The sequence below is a fragment of the Anoplopoma fimbria genome, chromosome 7 (genome assembly GCF_027596085.1).
Source record: "Anoplopoma fimbria isolate UVic2021 breed Golden Eagle Sablefish chromosome 7, Afim_UVic_2022, whole genome shotgun sequence".
NCBI lineage: Eukaryota > Metazoa > Chordata > Actinopteri > Perciformes > Anoplopomatidae > Anoplopoma > Anoplopoma fimbria.
The window spans coordinates 19,498,419-19,516,019 of NC_072455.1; the positions used below are offsets into that span (position 1 = coordinate 19,498,419).

Below are 17,601 nucleotides of genomic sequence, written 5' to 3' on the forward strand. Positions count from 1 at the left end.
TAGACAGGTAAGTTTAGTTTATTGCAAACTGTGACATAGACCAAACATTCTGTCATTACAGGAGTTAAGTCTTGTCCATGTTAATTATATGGCCAATTGGAGTGCGATGAGTCTATACAACACTAGTTCAGCCTTTGTTTCTGTGTTTGCACAGTGTCGCCTTATCATATCCCACTCATTGTTGTCCATTTTATGTGAATATAAAAGCTAGTTTCCAGTTCAAATAAATAATTCAGGAATCTGTTTGTAGCTAAAATACTTAAACAGCAAACTATTCACAAGGTATGTTTCCAAAGAAATGATATGGCCCACTGTACTGATTGTAGAAACATAATTGATGACAGATTTTCTGGCTTTTAAGGAATTTTTTTATCCGTTAAGTTAAGAAAACAGAGCCGATTACCAAAAGGTTAAAGACTTTAGGTAACTTTATTAAACAGGCAACTTTATTTCCGTAATAAGAGGTAAAGGGTAGGAAAACCAGGAACACAAAATGTCATAATTTGGGCTTTATGTCTGCTTATAACAGCTGTGTAGTCTGTACTAATATGTTCATTAATAGTTGTCTGCACTTGATGCTATCATTTATACTGGTACATACTTGTGGGCGGCGCTACAAATTGAGACCACACCTAACTCTTCGTACCGACGTCTCTGTGGCGCAATTGGTTAGCGCGTTCGGCTGTTAACCGAAAGGTTGGTGGTTCAAGCCCACCCAGGGACGGGAATCTTTTTACTCGTGTAGCTGCTTAGACTGGTGCATTTTTCTCGAACAAGACTCTGTGTTACACTGGATTTGGTCGTCATAAGCATCATCTGTAATTTTTTTTGTCCATGCAATAATAATATATGAATATCCTGTTTGTGTTAATTAGTGGCAATAAGTATCTTGAGTATATTAAAGCAGCCCTCTAAACAAAAAGGAACATTTTATCCTGCAGCACAAGTAACTGACCAAAGAGGTAATACAAGTAATTTTAGGTGTGTAGCAGAGTCAATGCTATTATAACTTATTATGATATTATAACTAATCCATACCATTTTCCTATTATTCCCACTTTTATTTTTGTCAATATCATTTACAATGTTTTATCATTAGTTTCCCACTGGGATTAGTGTAACGTGTTTTTCTCCCATATATTGTTTTACCAGTCTGCTGTACGCTGTCTCCGTTTTAATATCTAAATATATTTTTTTGTTCGTAGAATTGTATTTTCGACATGTTATATGCTTAAGATAATTTCTTATTTCCATAGCAGATGCTTCAAAGTGTTAACTGGTAGTCTCTGCACTACACTTTTGGTTTTCCTGGTGTATGCTTTAAGATGCTTGTTTAAGAAAGGAGATGTATGACTTCTGGTGACTAGTAGTTCTCTTGAATACCTATGTTGAATACACTTCCTGTAAGTCGCTTTGGATAAAAGCGTCTGCTAAATGACTGTAATGTAATGTAATGTAATGTAGTTTATTAAGCTCACCTCGTTATCTGCCACTTGCAAGCTTAATAAGAAATTGTTAAAATAATTGTTTCTTCGCTTTGACAGTTCCTGGAGCTTGTTGCCACGAATTGGCAGTGAGAACCCTCCTTTTATTATTTTGTTACCAGGTACAGAAAGCTAAATGTCATTTTGTTTATATGTAATACCAGTGAGCTGAATAAACGACAAAAGGGATTGAGTGTGCCTGAATGAATAACACAACGCCAGAGAGAGAGAGTACACTGAAAGCCACAGGTGCAGCAAACTATTTAATGTTTACAAGATGTTTCCAAAATGCACTTTAATTACTTGATCCAAGATACAAATCTAAAAGTGGTAAACTTGTCTTCCACACCTTACAAATTGTAGAAAGATGGTAGATAAATGATGGATCTTACGGCTGTATCGTCTGTAAAACCAGTTTCAAAAGGCCTGACGTCAGGACAGCAGAGTCGCTGTCTTTAGTAAAACCAGTTTCAAAAGGTACTGCCTTACAACTACATCATGTTGCACTTATAAGCACTTATTGAATTTGTATTTGTTTACTGCACTTATCCTATTCGTAGTAGTTTGTAGCACTTACTATATTCGGATTAGTCTGTTGCAATTATTGTTTTCGTAGTAAATTGCCTCTGCACTATACTTTTGCTCTGGTTTATGCTTTAAGATGCTTGTTTAAGAAAGGAGATGCACTTATGACCTCTGGTGACTAGTAGTTCTCTTGAATACCTATGTTGAATACACTTCCTGTAAGTCGCTTTGGATAAAAGCGTCTGCTAAATGACTGTAATGTAATGTAATGTAATGTAATGTCTGCTTACAACTACATCATGTTGTATAAGTATCCCTTTATTAACATGCAATAGTCAATAGCAAACGTTATCGTCCAATCATTATGTTGACTGTCCAATGTTGAATTGGATGTAGGCCAATCATGCTGAGGGGAAGTTAATATGTCTTCCTGGTTCATTTTTTAAGCTTTGTTTTAACATTGGTCAGTCACTATCATGAGTGGAAGCCAACATTTGTTATTGACTGTCAGATTAGTGGTTTATATTGAGCAGCAAACTATTATTATCATTATTACTCACCACAATGAAGCTGTAAGCAGATCCTTTGATCCTTGAAGCTGCTATAAAAAGGAAAATGTTTCACGTCCCTGGGTGGGCTTGAACCACCAACCTTTCGGTTAACAGCCGAACGCGCTAACCAATTGCGCCACAGAGACGTCGGATCCTGTAAGAGGAGTGGCCTCAATTTGAAGTCACGCCTACCTGGCTGCACGGTCCATCTCTGCAGAGTTTGCATGTACTGGCTGTGTCTCTTTTTCCTCAAGAAATGCACACAAATAAAGTTGTTTCTTTATTCTGCACTGTACTTTTGCTCTGGTTTATGCTCTTAGATGCTTGTTCAAGAAAGGAGATGCACTTATGACTTCTGGTGACTAGTAGTTGAATTGAATACCTATGTTGAATACACTTATTGTAAGTCGCTTTGGATAAAAGCGTCTGCTAAATGACTGTAATGTAATGTATAAAAAGTGAGTATTTTGGGTTGGTAAAGTTGACATAAGAGTAGACATATATTAATAAAAAATAAGTATTTCATAATCAGAATATTTCAGGATGAGTATTATATATTTAGGAGATTTTATATATGTTGCAAAACTGGGAGGAATAATTCAGAGTCCTTATTGTAGAAGGAAAATAGACTAAATAACAACTGGATCTTTATGAAACAGTCAATACAATGACAGAGAAACGTAGTGTGTTCAGTCAGTTTTGTAGTAGTTCTCTTGAATACACTTATAGTAATATACTACCGTAAATAGAGACTATGATGGAGGATATTTTCAAAATAAGATCTACTTTCATGTCTGAAAAGTATCTTACAAGGTGTCCATATACTGATACACAGTATAAGCGTTACGAGGAGTTAAAGTTTGCTTATTTAGACCGAGGAATCAGAGATTTTTGACCAAAATAGAGAATAAACTACATTTCCCGAAATGCAATTCGGTGAGGAAAACACGGCACCGGAAGCGCAACATCCACATCCGGGCAGAAAACCTCTCGGTCTGTTTATATTTTGGGTTTTAGTTTTGAATGAAGCCAAGTCGGCACAAAAATTGAAAACCACGAGACGTTTAGGTTCTCATTGAACGACCAACACAACAATAAAAGTAAGTTATGTTTGTACTTAATATATATACACGTCACAGTGAGTAACGTTGACTAGCGGCAGCGCTAAGCAGCTAACGCTAGCTAGCAGCTAACGCTAGCTAGCAGCTAGCAGACTCCAGCTAACGTTTGCTCTTTGGCATCTGGAAAACATAAACATTTTGATTTGCATGTTTGAGCTCCACATATCTTCGTATTGACTCATACCGCACCTGTTGATATATATACTTCAATATATTATCGGTTAACAGCAGCTAAAGCTTCCAATGCTAACTGTTAGCCGAATAGCAGCTAACTCAACATTAGGCCTTCAGCCAGGTAGCAACACCTGTGGTGTTTGTGATGGTGACGGGTCCACTGGGAGTAAGCACATCATCATCTACGCCTTTACTTTACACCCTGCGTCTTTCTTGTAACCTTTCACAAGTTTTAAACTTAATACACCAGCTGGCCCCGCCGCTGCCTGTCACCATGCCCGCCCTGCTGGAGAGACCCAAGCTGTCCAACGCGATGGCCAGAGCCCTCCACAAGCACATCATGAGGGAGAGGGAGCGCAAGAGACAAGGTGGGCACCCACTGTATGGATGTCTGTGTGTCTTACATCATGCCCAGCTGAGGGGCAGCTTTGTGTACAAAACTATGTCATTTTATTGACTGTTTCATAAAGATCCAGTTGTTATTTAGTGTATTTTCTTTCTACTATAAGGACTCTGAATTATTCCTCCCAGTTTTGCAACACATCTCTATTTTTTGGTCAAAAATCTCTGATTCCTCGGTCTAAATAAGCAAACTTTAACTCCTCGTAACGCTTATACTGTGTATCAGTATATGGACACCTTGTAAGATACTTTTCAGACATGAAAGTAGATCTTATTTTGAAAATATCCTCCATCATAGTCTCTATTTACGGTAGTATATTACTATAAGTGTATTCAAGAGAACTACTACAAAACTGACTGAACACACTACGTTTCTCTGTCATTGTATTGACTGTTTCATAAAGATCCAGTTGTTATTTAGTGTATTTTCTTTCTACTATAAGGACTCTGAATTATTCCTCCCAGTTTTGCAACATATATAAAATCTCCTAAATATATAATACTCATCCTGAAATATTCTGATTATGAAATACTTATTTTTTATTAATATATGTCTACTCTTATGTCAACTTTACCAACCCAAAATACTCACTTTTTATACATTACATTACAGTCATTTAGCAGACGCTTTTATCCAAAGCGACTTACAATAAGTGTCTTCAATATAGGTATTCAATTCAACTACTAGTCACCAGAAGTCATAAGTGCATCTCCTTTCTTGAACAAGCATCTAAGAGCATAAACCAGAGCAAAAATACAGTGCACCTTCTCATTAAATGGTTTTTCTTTATTTTTATTTTTTCTACATTGTAGATTAATATTGAAGACATCCAAACTATGAAGGAACACATATGGAATTATGTGGTAAACAAACAAATGCTCAACAAACCAGAATATGTTTTATATTTTAGATTCTTCAAAGTAGTTGAATGAGAAGGTGTGTCCAAACTTTTGACTGGTACTGTACATAATCTCCTAAAGCTTTTTCGACTCACCCTGAAATATTCTGATTATGAAATACTTATTTTTTTTTATTGATATATGGCTATGTGCAACACTGCAGACAACTTTACCAAGCCAAAATACTCACTTTTTATATTATAAAAGCATAAAAGCAAGCAGCTTATTACATTTTATTTCTAAATTGATTTAATACAATAGCAAAGCATTATCACCTTATTAAATGTACTCTACATGTACTACACTAAAATCATGGTAACTGTTTATTGAGAGTGAAAAGGCTCTGCAGACTGAGTATATTGTCATACATAGGTGCATTCATAAGGACATTTTATATCTAATAATACTTACTCTAATTGTTTATTAAGAAATAAATGTGAATGTGATTTCCACCACCACTAAACAACATGAATATAATATTTCAGAGGAGGAAGAGGTGGACAAAATGATGGAGCAGAAGATGAAAGAGGAGGAAGAGAGGAAGCGGACAAAAGAAATAGAGGAGAGGATGTCTTTGGAGGAAACCAAAGAACAGGTTGGAGAATTTTGAGAAATGTAAAACATTTCAACTGCATCTGTGTATCCCACCACATATGGCTTTGCCATCTTAGCTTGGGTTGAAACAAATAATATACAGCAAATTATACAGCAATGTGTTATCTTATGCAATTATTCCCAACCCCAAAACTAAACTTTAGGTAATGAAAATGGGGGAGAAACTTCAGGGACTCCAAGAAGAGAAACATCAGCTTTTCTTACAACTCAAGAAGGTACTTCATGAAGAGGAGAAGAGGCGCAGAAAGGAGCAGAGGTAGTAAGGATGACGCAGCTTTTTCAGTACCTTCCTAAAATAACATAACATAACAGTACATTCAAATTTTTATTATTAAATCTAGAAATTTACTTATGTATTTCTGGTATTCAGTTGCATTTTTGTTCTTTCTAGTGATATCACAACATTGACATCAGCCAGCTACCAACCCAGCCTGCCCATGCACGCAGGGCAGCACCTCCTCAGCATTCAAGGTAAGGACGTTTTCAGTTTTAATATGCCTCATCTGGAACATTGTCTTTTTTTAATTTTTTTACATTATTTGTATTAGTCTGTACCTAATACTGTCTCCTCTATTTGCCTCTCAAAGGCAGTCCAGTCAGCCACAGTCGACCTGGTGCTCTACTTGGAGAACGTAGTAAACAGCTGTTCCCAGCGTCTGTGATTCCAGTGAGTAAAGTGGTTTTTCACTCAAAGAACTGATGTCTTTTCTTAAAATGTCTATCTGAAATATCTTGCTGCAGATACCTCTCCATAGGTCATATGTTTGACTATAGAGTCCTGGTGATATATTGTTTCTTCATTGAGTTCTGTGTGTGAAAAATTCTTCTAGGATTTTTCTGATATTCACAGTGTTACACATCCATGTGCTTAATGAGATGCTAATTTAGACACCAGTGTTGCGTATGTGACTGTTTGACCCTCCTCTTTCTCTTTTAGGCACGTCACTATCAAACTCCCGGGTTCAGCTCGGGCTCAGCGGAGCACGGGCAGTTCAGCGGTGGCCAGGGGGTCCATGAGTCGTATGGGGTGGCTCAGGCCCAGCATCCCTCCACCTACGCCCCCGGACCATCAGTCCCTGTCAGTTTCGCAAGCAGTTCTCAGATCAGAGGTAAAGGACATGTGTATGTTTAAGTGGCAGAGATCCCACATCATCTGCAATGTAAGGAAATGTCTACATTGAAACAACTTAATTTTTGTAGTGTAGTACATCCAGTCTGAGATTTCTCTTCAGGTGTTTTCATCTGAATGTAAATTCCTCAGTTCATTAGTCTATGGATCAAGCTGGCTGATCGTCCTTCATAGTTGTTCATGCTAAGAACACTTGTTTACAGTCATGAAAGTGACTGTAGTGGTTTATAAGACAAAGTTACTTTTCTTCTCCCACAGGTGCGTCTGCATTTCAGGCCATGCAGTACCTCCCCCACCAGCAGCCTGGCTACCCCGTCCACAGTCACTTCACCTCCCAGCCTGGTCAGTTCCTCTGTTATCATCGTGCTTGTGTTCCACTGCTGTTTTATGCTAATTAATATTTATGACTGTCAGAAACAGTCAACCGTAGCCTTAAAAAAAAAAAAAGGAAATAAATAGAAACTTCTGTTTCTCATGCAGGATACATTCCCGGAGCAGGTATACCCCTCCAGAAGCAGCTGGAACATGCCAACCAACAGTCCGGCTTTACAGACGCAGTAAGAAATTAAATACCAACAGTTTACTGAAAAATAAGAGCTTCATACATAAGTGCTAACAAATAGATAATTTGAGACACTTAATAAAAAGTATTGGATAATGTATTGTTAAAAAGCAATTGTGTTCAATCAAGTCTTTTTAAAAAGTCCTACAAATGAAAATCTTATGTCTAATTTTTAAGTAACAGAAAGAACATAAATAGTACAAGAGTTTTGGTCCAAACCTTTCCAAACGCGTTGCTGTCTAAATGATGAAAGCAGCTAGCGTTAGCTTCATTCACTCGCCCTGTATTTCAGGTTATCACTTCCTTATCTGATTACAATTTGTTTTGTTACGTCTCATTGATGTTCTCACAGGGTGCGTTGAGGCCTATGCATCCACCATCCATGCATCCTACTGCTCCGGGACTGCTGCCCACACCATCCATGGCAGTCCAGATTTCCACTGCAAAGGTGAAGGCCAAAACACACACACACACACACACACACACACACACACACACACACACACACACACTTTTCCTACTTTTGCCTAACAGGGCGGCTGCCATGCCTGTAGAAAATCCGCTGAGTCACGGTTTTCCTGTCTCACGGGCAACGATGCTGAAACTTGCAACTATTGCTTCCTTGGGCGTTACATTACATTACATTACAGACATTACATTTTTCAGCATACCTATTTAAGTGTATCCAGATTATGAGATTAAAATGTGTTATTTTAGAGCTGCTCAATGCTTCATTTGCGCTGTGCTTTGAATGTGCATGGTTACATACATTTTTTGCTTAGAAACCATTTTCCATCTTCCAGTTTTGGAGAAATTGCTCCTCCAGCCCTCTTACTTCCTCTTGATATCAACCTTTCTCTGCTGTCATCATGTGTTTCTATTCATGATGTACACTCACAACGTTGTTCCATGTTTCCACCACCAGGCCCCGTTTCAGACCTCTCCCCAGGGTGCTCCTCGCCACGGCTTCCTCCCCCACAGCCAGAGCGGTCAGAGGTTCTACCACCATGGCAAGTAACTCGCCTTCATCGTCACCGAGCTTCACTCAAGAATCTGGACGACCTTGTGGACGAGTAATGGACCTCTACAAACAAAGTCATTTGGCTGGATTATGCCTTTTGGTTTGTGTTTTATTTCATGTACAGTATCTTTTTTTGGGCTTTGTTAATAACTATCAGTCCTCATGCTTATGTGCTTCTGAAAACATCCAATTTGGATTTTTACATAACTTCAAATGAAGTTAATTTGTAAAATTGATTATTTTCACAGAAGCAAAAATTAAAGAAATACCAGGTGCTCCCAGATGTGAATACAAGGTGGTCTTAAGTAAAAAAAGGTAAAGTGTAGACAAAGGGAAGATTCAGGACTTACTTGAGGCATGCTCGTACTGAGCCAGGGATGAAGTTAAAATGCCCTTTTTTTGCCTTTTGGACTCCTCTTTGCAGCTGTGCCCTGAAGAAAACCCCTGTTGTTCTTTTAACTTTAATGTGCCCTAAACTAAAAACGGAATTTAACTTTCATCATTGGCTGCAAGTTTGCCTGAAGTAAGCCCAGAAGTTTCCTTTTGTTTTACAGATTCTTTTTTTACCTACGCTGTAAAGACGTGTAGGAGGAGGATGTGCGCTAAAATGTCAATATCTTTTATGAAGCAGAACTTATTATTAGTTTACTACCATTCATAATTACAACATCAGTAGAGGAGTTCAGTGTCTCTGCTCACTAAAAAGTTAAAAAAAAAACACAGAATAGAGGAAAAATATTCAGCAATACTTGGTAGTTGAATTTACGGTTTGTAGATAAAGTCTACATGTTTTCCCCTAACGTAACACGCACACTGATGAACACTACTATTACTGAAACGCATTGACTTAAACGTAGGAGTCCATTACACTGTGTTGCTGACTTCTAGTTGATCACAATGGACCCATTAGGATTGGTTACCACAAATGAAATCAAGATGACCATTTTTCTTCCAAAAATGATGGAGGATTTCCTGTTTTGTTTTTTTTACGTTGTCCTATTCTACAGAAGAGATAAGATAATCCTTTATTAGTCCCGCAGCGGGGAAATTTACAAAAATGTGGGAAACGAAATAAATATAACAAATGAAGTCTGAGTCTCTGCTGTTTTTAAAGCTTTTATGTTGCTAAATAAAATAAGCAAATGCCAAGCCCAACAGTTTGTGTCATCTTTATTTTTTCATTCTGCACAGTTTGGATTCGCTGTATGAACACAAAGAAAGGAAACCAAACCTCCACAAGTTCTCTGCCTCCTGAATCATTGTTTGAGGTTCAGGAGTGCCAAATTCTATCCCACTCAATTTCTCTGAGGGCCCTTGCAAAGGGATTTTGAATGACTTTTTAACAGATCAGAAGTTGTTCTTGAAGCAGGGGGGTTTGTTTCCTTTTGACACATCAAAACCTTGAGAGAAAACTAAACTGAACCTTGGTGTGCCATGTTGGTAACCTTTGTTTAATTGACAAGTTTCAGATGATAAAGTATACAGCAGAAGGGGCTTGTTCAGATCTTACAAAAGAAAATATGGAACCTAGTATTCGATCCTGAACACGCCTCAACAGAACAATGCAGATCCAGAGTTGAAGCCCTTCATAACACAGGGGAACATATGAAAACAGCAGTTTGACATTATCACCACCTTTCTTTTCCCTGATGGTAGGCAGCTACTGAATATTTGTACACCTCCTCCATCATTAGTGAGAGACCTTCCTCCGCACCTGACCTTTTATTTACATTTGCTCATCCAGACTCAGATGTGGTTTCATTATGTGCATGTTCATAGAGATAGTTTGTTTACTGTTTGACATTTCCAATTTGTTTCTAAATGAAACAGAATTACAAGATGGAGGAATAAGAAGAAAGACGAAAGAAAAGTCAGAGAAGGAAGGTGTTAAATAAAAAAAACATGAGAGAGCTATATTTTAATGAGAGCGTGTTTAGACCACCCTCTGCAGAGGAAACATTGCACAAACCAACGGTTTTAAACACATTTTATGTGTGTGGACACTTCATTGTACAGTTTAAAGGTGAGAAAGTGCATAAAACAAGTTTGACCCAACAATTACAATAATGCTACAAGCCTTTTCTTAAAAGGAAGCAACAGAATAGATCAGGCTGTAAAATAAAGTGCAACCTGCAGAAAAAAATACAACATTGCTTAAAAATACAATATGAACCATAAGCTTTTTTTTTTCATATATTTTAAGGTGCTACATAAAAATGAGACACATGCTCATAATAGATTTAACATGAGACAAAAAGTACATTAAGGGGCAGGCAAATCCACAGTGGCACACTGCTCGGAAACACTCACCAAATGAGTTACATTTTCGTCAATTAGAAATCTTTCGGCTGATCACTAATATGTCCAGTTTAAACAAATATATATACACACAAAAGTCATTATGCAATAATATGGAAAACATGGCTATTTCCGGTAAAGTGGATATGCATATTTTTTGGGATCTTGTTGACTGGAGTTGCCTTCCCCTCTGTCCAACGATCGACATTAAACTGTACATGAACATGACATCACACGCACTTGCACTGGCATGGCACATGCTGCTGGCTTGTGGTGTAACACCCAAACACACACACTCACACACACTCACACTCACACTCACACACTCACACACACTCACACTCACACACTCCTCTTCAGGCAGGCTGGGGTCAGGCGATAGCTGGGGGGTGAGAGAACAGCTGCAGCTCTGTATTTACCTGCAGTGGCTTATTTACCCAAGGCTTTGATGCCAATTGCAGCTTCTTCATCCATTGCATTCAGAACAGTGATCTGAAAGCGCGAAAAGATGAGGACTTTTAAGGTGTTGAAGTTTTTGAATGCTTGCCTCGCTTGATCGAGTTGTCAAAGTTGAATAGAAGAAGAGGTGAAGAAAGGTGAGGTGACGTGACAGCACTTACCAGAATCTCCTCTCCGGCTTCGTTCTTGCTCTCTATCTCTTTGCCCAGGTCTCCCTCGGGGATCTTCAGGTCCTCCCTCACCTCCCCGCTGTCCTGGAGCAGAGACAGGTAGCCTTCTTGGATCCCAATGAGCTATGAGAGGGGAGAAAATAGGATACAACCGAAAAGAGTAAGCTTACATAGCATTTTCATACATGCTTTATCTTTGAATCTAAGCATTACGCAGACCGTTTACTATTCGTCTATTATACTTCAGAGAGTTAATGCTGTGAGTGTGTGAACTTGTAGGGGGATACACTCTCTGAAGGTAGTTAAACCTGCATTAACTGATTTTACCTCCTTTCATCACTTTAGCTGTTAAATCATAACCGGCTAGTCGCTAACTTTGTCTTCCTTGGTGCTGAGCAGGTAGCATCAGCACATTTATCAGAGCTTTTAATGCTGAAAACAGCTGCCTACATGTGGAAACCATGCTGATATGAGTTTTGAAAAGGAACCAAAACAGTAAATCCAAAACAAGAAGCTGAAAGACACTAAAACGTTCCACAGCACTTAGGAGATCTGCCGAGTAGGATCGTGGTTCTCAGTGGGTTCGTCGCTACAAGCAGCAGTCAAAACATCCAGATAGTCATTCAATCCAATCTTCATATAAAAATGTTTTTTATTATAGCAGCTTTAATATCATAATGCAGATATTTGCATGTGCTGTCTACTATCTACCAAAGGAACAGGCTTTCACTCAAGTTCATAAATGGATTTCCAGTTCAGCCAGTGTTGATATAAAGCAGGTCCACACTGACCTCAAAACTAAAAGTCACACATTTTTCACTAACCACATTATTATGGAAAAAAAAAAAATCAACATTTTATTTATTGATATTGCATAAGCTTAGCAAAGCTTTATAGGTATTTTTCACAGCAGATATTTTGATACGTTGTAGCAGGAAAGACATTTACTAATTTAAATATTTAACTAATACATTTACCGATAACTCTTTTCATTTAAGGTGTCCCTTTGAGATGCATGACTATTTAATGAGAAATACAAAAATAAAACCATATATCATGTCCCATTCATGTGTTTCAGTGCACCAGATCAAACGCGTGCTTCCTAAAGTCATTTATAGAATAACGCATTACAATTTCAAAAAGTAACCAGCTTTTTCCCCTGACAATAGTACCAATTGCTTATCTTTCTTTTTTACACAAAACACAAAAAATCTTAGATGAACAATAAACATGGGGCTTCCTCAAATAATCATCCCAGCAGCCCATGTACAATTATCTCTGAAACATCGTGTGTTTTTTAAAAACCAAAGCATATTTGTGACTATTAATGTGATATCTGAGACTGACTATTCACTCGACTCATTCTTCTTAGGCAGAACAAGAATCACTCATCAACTTACAATTTGTCACTGACTAAAAGGAGGCAGCCCAAGTTTTCTGCCAAGCTTTTAGAAAAGTAACATAATCAGACTTTTTACAGGAACAGAAAAAGACTCTCCTGGGAGTGTGTTAATGCTAGGAAGTGGTTGTTTAACTGGGCAAATGTTCTGAGTACTAGCATGGAACAGAATCAGGTAATTGTAATTATTAGTTTTTTGTACAATATACTAACTAACACTGTCTCTTCTCACCTGGTAATCCATTCTTTTGATGTTGGGGACGTCCATGTTGTGGGTGGAAGGACAGATATCTTCATACTTCTTACCAGAGAAGATGTCGATACCAACCAGGTGGACCTGCGCGAGTAAAAAAAAAAGCACAGAAAGGAGAAAAAAAAATCAGCCTTCTAACTGAAGTGTATCCCAAAACAAAATATACACTTAAAGAAAATCAGTATCCATAAAACATTCAATCTCCAATGTGTCAAAGCAAATGCTTGAGCCCCCTACCAATCCGTTAAAAAAGATTAGTCGGCTATGACTAATTAGGTGTTTCACATTTCAAAATAATTTATAATACCTTTGCGTTTGCAAATACAGAATATATAAAAAAATATATATTGAAATAGAAACTATAACCCAGCAGGGACACATTATTGTTCCTGTACAAACTGAAAGTGTCCATTAATATGAATGACTGTGATCTTGTGTTTATTCTAGAGATAAATTGATGGATAGTAGAGTGATGATTAACTGACACTGACACTCTCTTCAGGTGTCCCAGCACTCCCAGATTTACTGACCTTAGCGTGGCCGTGCTTGCCAGTCTTGGAGGTGGACATCTCGACGATCTTGCAGGGTCGGTTTTTCAGCACCACAAAGCCGTTTTTACGCAGGGCAGAGCACTGCATGGGGTAAGTGGCCGATGCCCCGGCATCACCCGTCTGGAAGTCCAGCTCTGGATCTGCCATGCCTGCTGTGGAGGCCGACACATGGGATGCAGACGTTAATACACATTCATGGGTTATTGAGGAGAACGGCAGCGGGCACAGTTAGCATTAGAGCATATTGATTTTATATTGAGACATAAGATAAGATGTTTTCTGGGTTGACCATTCAGTGGTGCAATTTTTCAACCTTTTTAGATTGTTTTTAGTGAATGAGTACTTCATTCCTTTGCTGAGCCTGGGTATTGTCTAAAATGTGTTGAAACGAATGTGGATGTGATACAAAAACAATGTGTTTTCCATAGAAATATGATCATGTTTTTCTACAAAAAAATCTCTTTTCATCAATGAAAAGGTACCAACATTCTCAAACCTTAAATTGTGCCCGAAACAAGTAAAATAAGTAAAATAAATATTACAATTGATTAACAATATACTCTATGTGGCTGTTCAATCAGTAGTCATGTTTACTTATCCTTTGTTCAGATATTTACAGTTTTTATTTAAAGTTTTATGCTGTTTTTTTCTTGAGGCAAATTCCTCTAACGCTGTTTTTGTTTCGGGCACAATTTAAGGTTTGAGAATGTTGGTACCTTTTCATTGATGAAAAGAGATTTTTTTGTAGAAAAACATGATCATATTTCTATGGAAAACACATTGTTTTTGTATCACATCCACATTCGTTTCAACACATTTTAGACAATACCCAGGCTCAGCAAAGGAATGAAGTACTCATTCACTAAAAACAATCTAAAAAGGTTGAAAAATTGCACCACTGAATGGTCAACCCAGAAATGCAGTGCTGGGAAGCCAGCAGGGGAAAGGGCTTGTGGAGGCCGAGGCCCGTCTGATGAAGAGACTGGAGTTCAACTGAGGGGAGAAAAAAAACACGACAACATTGAATGCACTTAAAGCTATCGCGATACCACTACTATCACCCACTCTCGTTGTTTAATGAATGAAGTCTGGCCTGCTGGTGCACAATAGTGACTAAGCTTATAGTCGTGATGATGGCCACAGTGTGAGGAAAGCAAAAAAAAAAAGCCAAAATTAAGCAAAGTCTTGCAGGATTAGTTAAAAGTTAAAACAAATTGTATCCATTTTTGGGTGAAGCTTGTGCTGGGATGTGGTTGGAGTTAGGTCGATGGAGGTCTGCTGGTCACACAGACCGTTGTTGTTATTATTAACTTCATGGGAGGTGGTGGTGGAGGTGGTATATTCCCTTTAACCACCACCACCACCCATTGGACGTTTTGTCCATGAACTATAATAATAATAATAATAATGGATTTTATTTATATAGCACACTTTAAAATACAAAGAAATCTCAAGGTGCTGCACAGGGTAGAACAATCACAATAATCAAATATAATAATAATAAAACACTAAAAACAAACAAAAAAATAAAATAAAAATTTAAATTAATTAATTAATTTAATCATAATGAAATCTAAGAATATCTATTAAAACCGAACAACCACCCAAACACAAGCAATCCAATTTATCAAGACCCTAGGGGAACTCACCCTAGAGATAACAGCTCTCCTCTCCTGGGTTATGTATCCCTTTTAATTCCTCCTCCTCCTCCTCCTCCTCCTCCTCCTCCTCCTCCTCCTCCTCTGTCTGTCTGTCTGTCTGTCTTCTCCTCTGGCTCGTTTGCTGACTCTCTTGTTTATTCCTCTCTCATCCCAGTCGTGTGTTCTCCTCCTGTCTCCCCCTGAGGGTTTGCGGGTTTTTGGTGTCTGTGGCCTGTACTCCACCTTCCCCGTCTCCACCTTCCCAGTCTCCTCTCTCCCTCCTCCAGCTCCTCCTCACCACCGTCACTGTGGAGAAACAATCCCTGCTTCCTGTTGGGACTGCCAGAATAAAATCCCATCATTGGTAAAGAAAATAGGTTATTAAGATAAGATAAGATAAGATAAGATAATCCTTTATTAGTCTAGACAGTAGAAAAAACAACAATAACTGAAATATTATATTTACAGACAGAGAAAAAAAAACAACTATTTTAACTATTTTTAACTTTTTTAACTATTATTGCACAGTGTAATGTGTAATGTATTGACATGTAATTGTATCGTCATGATTGCTTTCCCAATTATTATTATTATTATTATTATTAAAAAAAAACATAGTTTGACTAAAAATAGAAGAAAAGATTCACTTACTAGCTTTTTCTGTCTGCATATATATATTTAAGTTACTGTGGATTATTTACTGTTTTTACTGTTTTTTTTATTGCTCATTTGCTTATTTATAATACTTATTTTTGATCTTGTTTTTTTACTATGTCTAATAAAGGATTATCTTATTTTATCCCATTTTATCTTATGATTGCCCTCCCAATTAGTATTATTATTAAAAAAAAAACATAGTTTGAGTAAAAATAGAAGAAAAACTCAAGATCCACTTACTAGCTTTTTCTGTCTGTATAATATTTAAGTTACTGTGGATTCTTTACTGGTTTTTACTGTTTTTTTTATTGCTCATTTGCTTATTTATAATACTTATTTTTGATCTTGTTTTTTTACTATGTCTCTTGTTTGCACTATCCTCTATGCTGCTGTAATCCTGTACATTTCCCCGCTGCGGGACTAATAAAGGATTATCTTATTTTATCCCATCTTATCTTATGATTGCCCTCCCAATTAGTATTATTATTAAAAAAAAAACATAGTTTGAGTAAAAATAGAAGAAAAACTCAAGATCCACTTACTAGCTTTTTCTAGCCCTGTCCTTTCAACTGCATGTCCTGGTTTTCTTCAGAGGATGGAGTTAGCACCGTTATGACAGAAGGTGACATCACGTGATGTATGTTGCACAGTCCATTTGTTACATTGCAGTCTAGAATACAGATGGTATAGCCTACTCTGTATTTCGGAGTGTATGAAACAATGTAGCTGTATATATATATATAATATGTTTATTTACCCTTATTGTGCCCAAGAATTCACCTAATTAAAAAACGTAAAAATGCATAATGACAGTGACCAGTCCCATTTTAATATAACCAGGCCAGTATAAAAAAAGAATCAGGTAGAGACAAACTGTTACCTATCCTCCCTCGGTACAGTGACACATAATGGACCGTTTTTTAGTACCAAAAGGTGTTGTGGGAGACAACCCTGCGCCTGTAGAAGCTCAAAAGCTTGTGAGGAAATGTGACCCTGAATACATTAAGTTTGGATTCATATTGGCAGGCATTGATGGGTGAGGGTAAACAGAATATTTATTTTGGTCATTACAGCTGACAGTGGCATAGCACATAGTTACAGCCCCTTTTATTTTCTCTTTTTGTCACGTTATGTTTTTTATCCTCATTTATTTGAGAAGGTGATCCTCAGAATTTTTTTTAACAATCAAACCACTTTTGATTGTTAAAATACCTTAAGTTACAAAAGGTTGAGCACCCCTGTTCTAGAATGTAGATTTTATAGTGCATTTCACAATACTGCAATACAATGTCTACAATGTGTTCTAGAATGTAGATGTATTTATTTCAGAATTTGATACAATGTAACATCAATACAATGTTCTAGAATGTAGATGTTACATTTATTTTAGAATGTATGATACATCAATACAATGTCTACAATTTATTCTAGAATGTAGATGTTATCCGGATGTTATATTGTATTTTTCTCATTGTATTATATTGTATTGTTTGCATCTTGTCAGTACTCTCTTATGTACAAATTAAGATATGGGCATACTGTAAAATGACCTTACCTTTATATATCTTTAGCATTTCTGTCAGTTGTCAGACAGAGCTGTAATGAACAAAAAAATAATGATAGTATTGAACATGCCATTATATTAGCCATGATCAAATTTAGAGTGTAATGTTACATAACATGGCAATGT

At 37.3% G+C, this 17,601-nt stretch overlaps 2 protein-coding genes and 2 non-coding genes across 7 annotated transcripts; 2 read left to right on the plus strand and 2 right to left on the minus strand.

Moving 5' to 3' along the window:
* Nucleotides 1-650: 650 nt before the first annotated feature.
* Nucleotides 651-724, plus strand: trnan-guu (transfer RNA asparagine (anticodon GUU)). Its single transcript has one exon. It is a non-coding gene; the product is annotated as a tRNA-Asn (tRNA).
* A 1,908-nt stretch (nucleotides 725-2,632) lies between these two features.
* Nucleotides 2,633-2,706, minus strand: trnan-guu (transfer RNA asparagine (anticodon GUU)). Its single transcript has one exon. It is a non-coding gene; the product is annotated as a tRNA-Asn (tRNA).
* Nucleotides 2,707-3,520: 814 nt separating this feature from the next.
* gps2 (G protein pathway suppressor 2) lies at nucleotides 3,521-9,639 on the plus strand. Of its 4 annotated transcripts, none has more exons than XM_054601224.1 (11): nucleotides 3,521-3,660; nucleotides 4,086-4,223; nucleotides 5,643-5,752; nucleotides 5,916-6,028; nucleotides 6,143-6,243; nucleotides 6,360-6,439; nucleotides 6,710-6,881; nucleotides 7,160-7,243; nucleotides 7,382-7,458; nucleotides 7,816-7,911; nucleotides 8,389-9,639. In XM_054601224.1, the coding sequence occupies exons 2-11, from the start codon at nucleotides 4,130-4,132 to the stop codon at nucleotides 8,479-8,481; spliced, it is 1,020 nt and encodes a 339-aa protein (XP_054457199.1). In that variant the 5' UTR covers nucleotides 3,521-3,660; nucleotides 4,086-4,129; the 3' UTR covers nucleotides 8,482-9,639. The 4 variants fall into 4 exon arrangements, with proteins under 4 accessions (XP_054457199.1, XP_054457200.1, XP_054457198.1 ...); XM_054601225.1 differs by having other exon boundaries at nucleotides 4,106-4,223; nucleotides 5,916-6,031; nucleotides 6,164-6,243; XM_054601223.1 differs by having other exon boundaries at nucleotides 4,106-4,223.
* A 987-nt stretch (nucleotides 9,640-10,626) lies between these two features.
* On the minus strand, nucleotides 10,627-15,302 carry LOC129093648 (eukaryotic translation initiation factor 5A-1). The gene is made up of 5 exons (XM_054601727.1): nucleotides 15,264-15,302; nucleotides 13,594-13,766; nucleotides 13,043-13,147; nucleotides 11,403-11,534; nucleotides 10,627-11,274 (listed from the first exon to the last, which is right to left on the minus strand). The coding sequence occupies exons 2-5, from the start codon at nucleotides 13,759-13,761 to the stop codon at nucleotides 11,212-11,214; spliced, it is 468 nt and encodes a 155-aa protein (XP_054457702.1). The 5' UTR covers nucleotides 13,762-13,766; nucleotides 15,264-15,302; the 3' UTR covers nucleotides 10,627-11,211.
* Nucleotides 15,303-17,601: the final 2,299 nt, after the last annotated feature.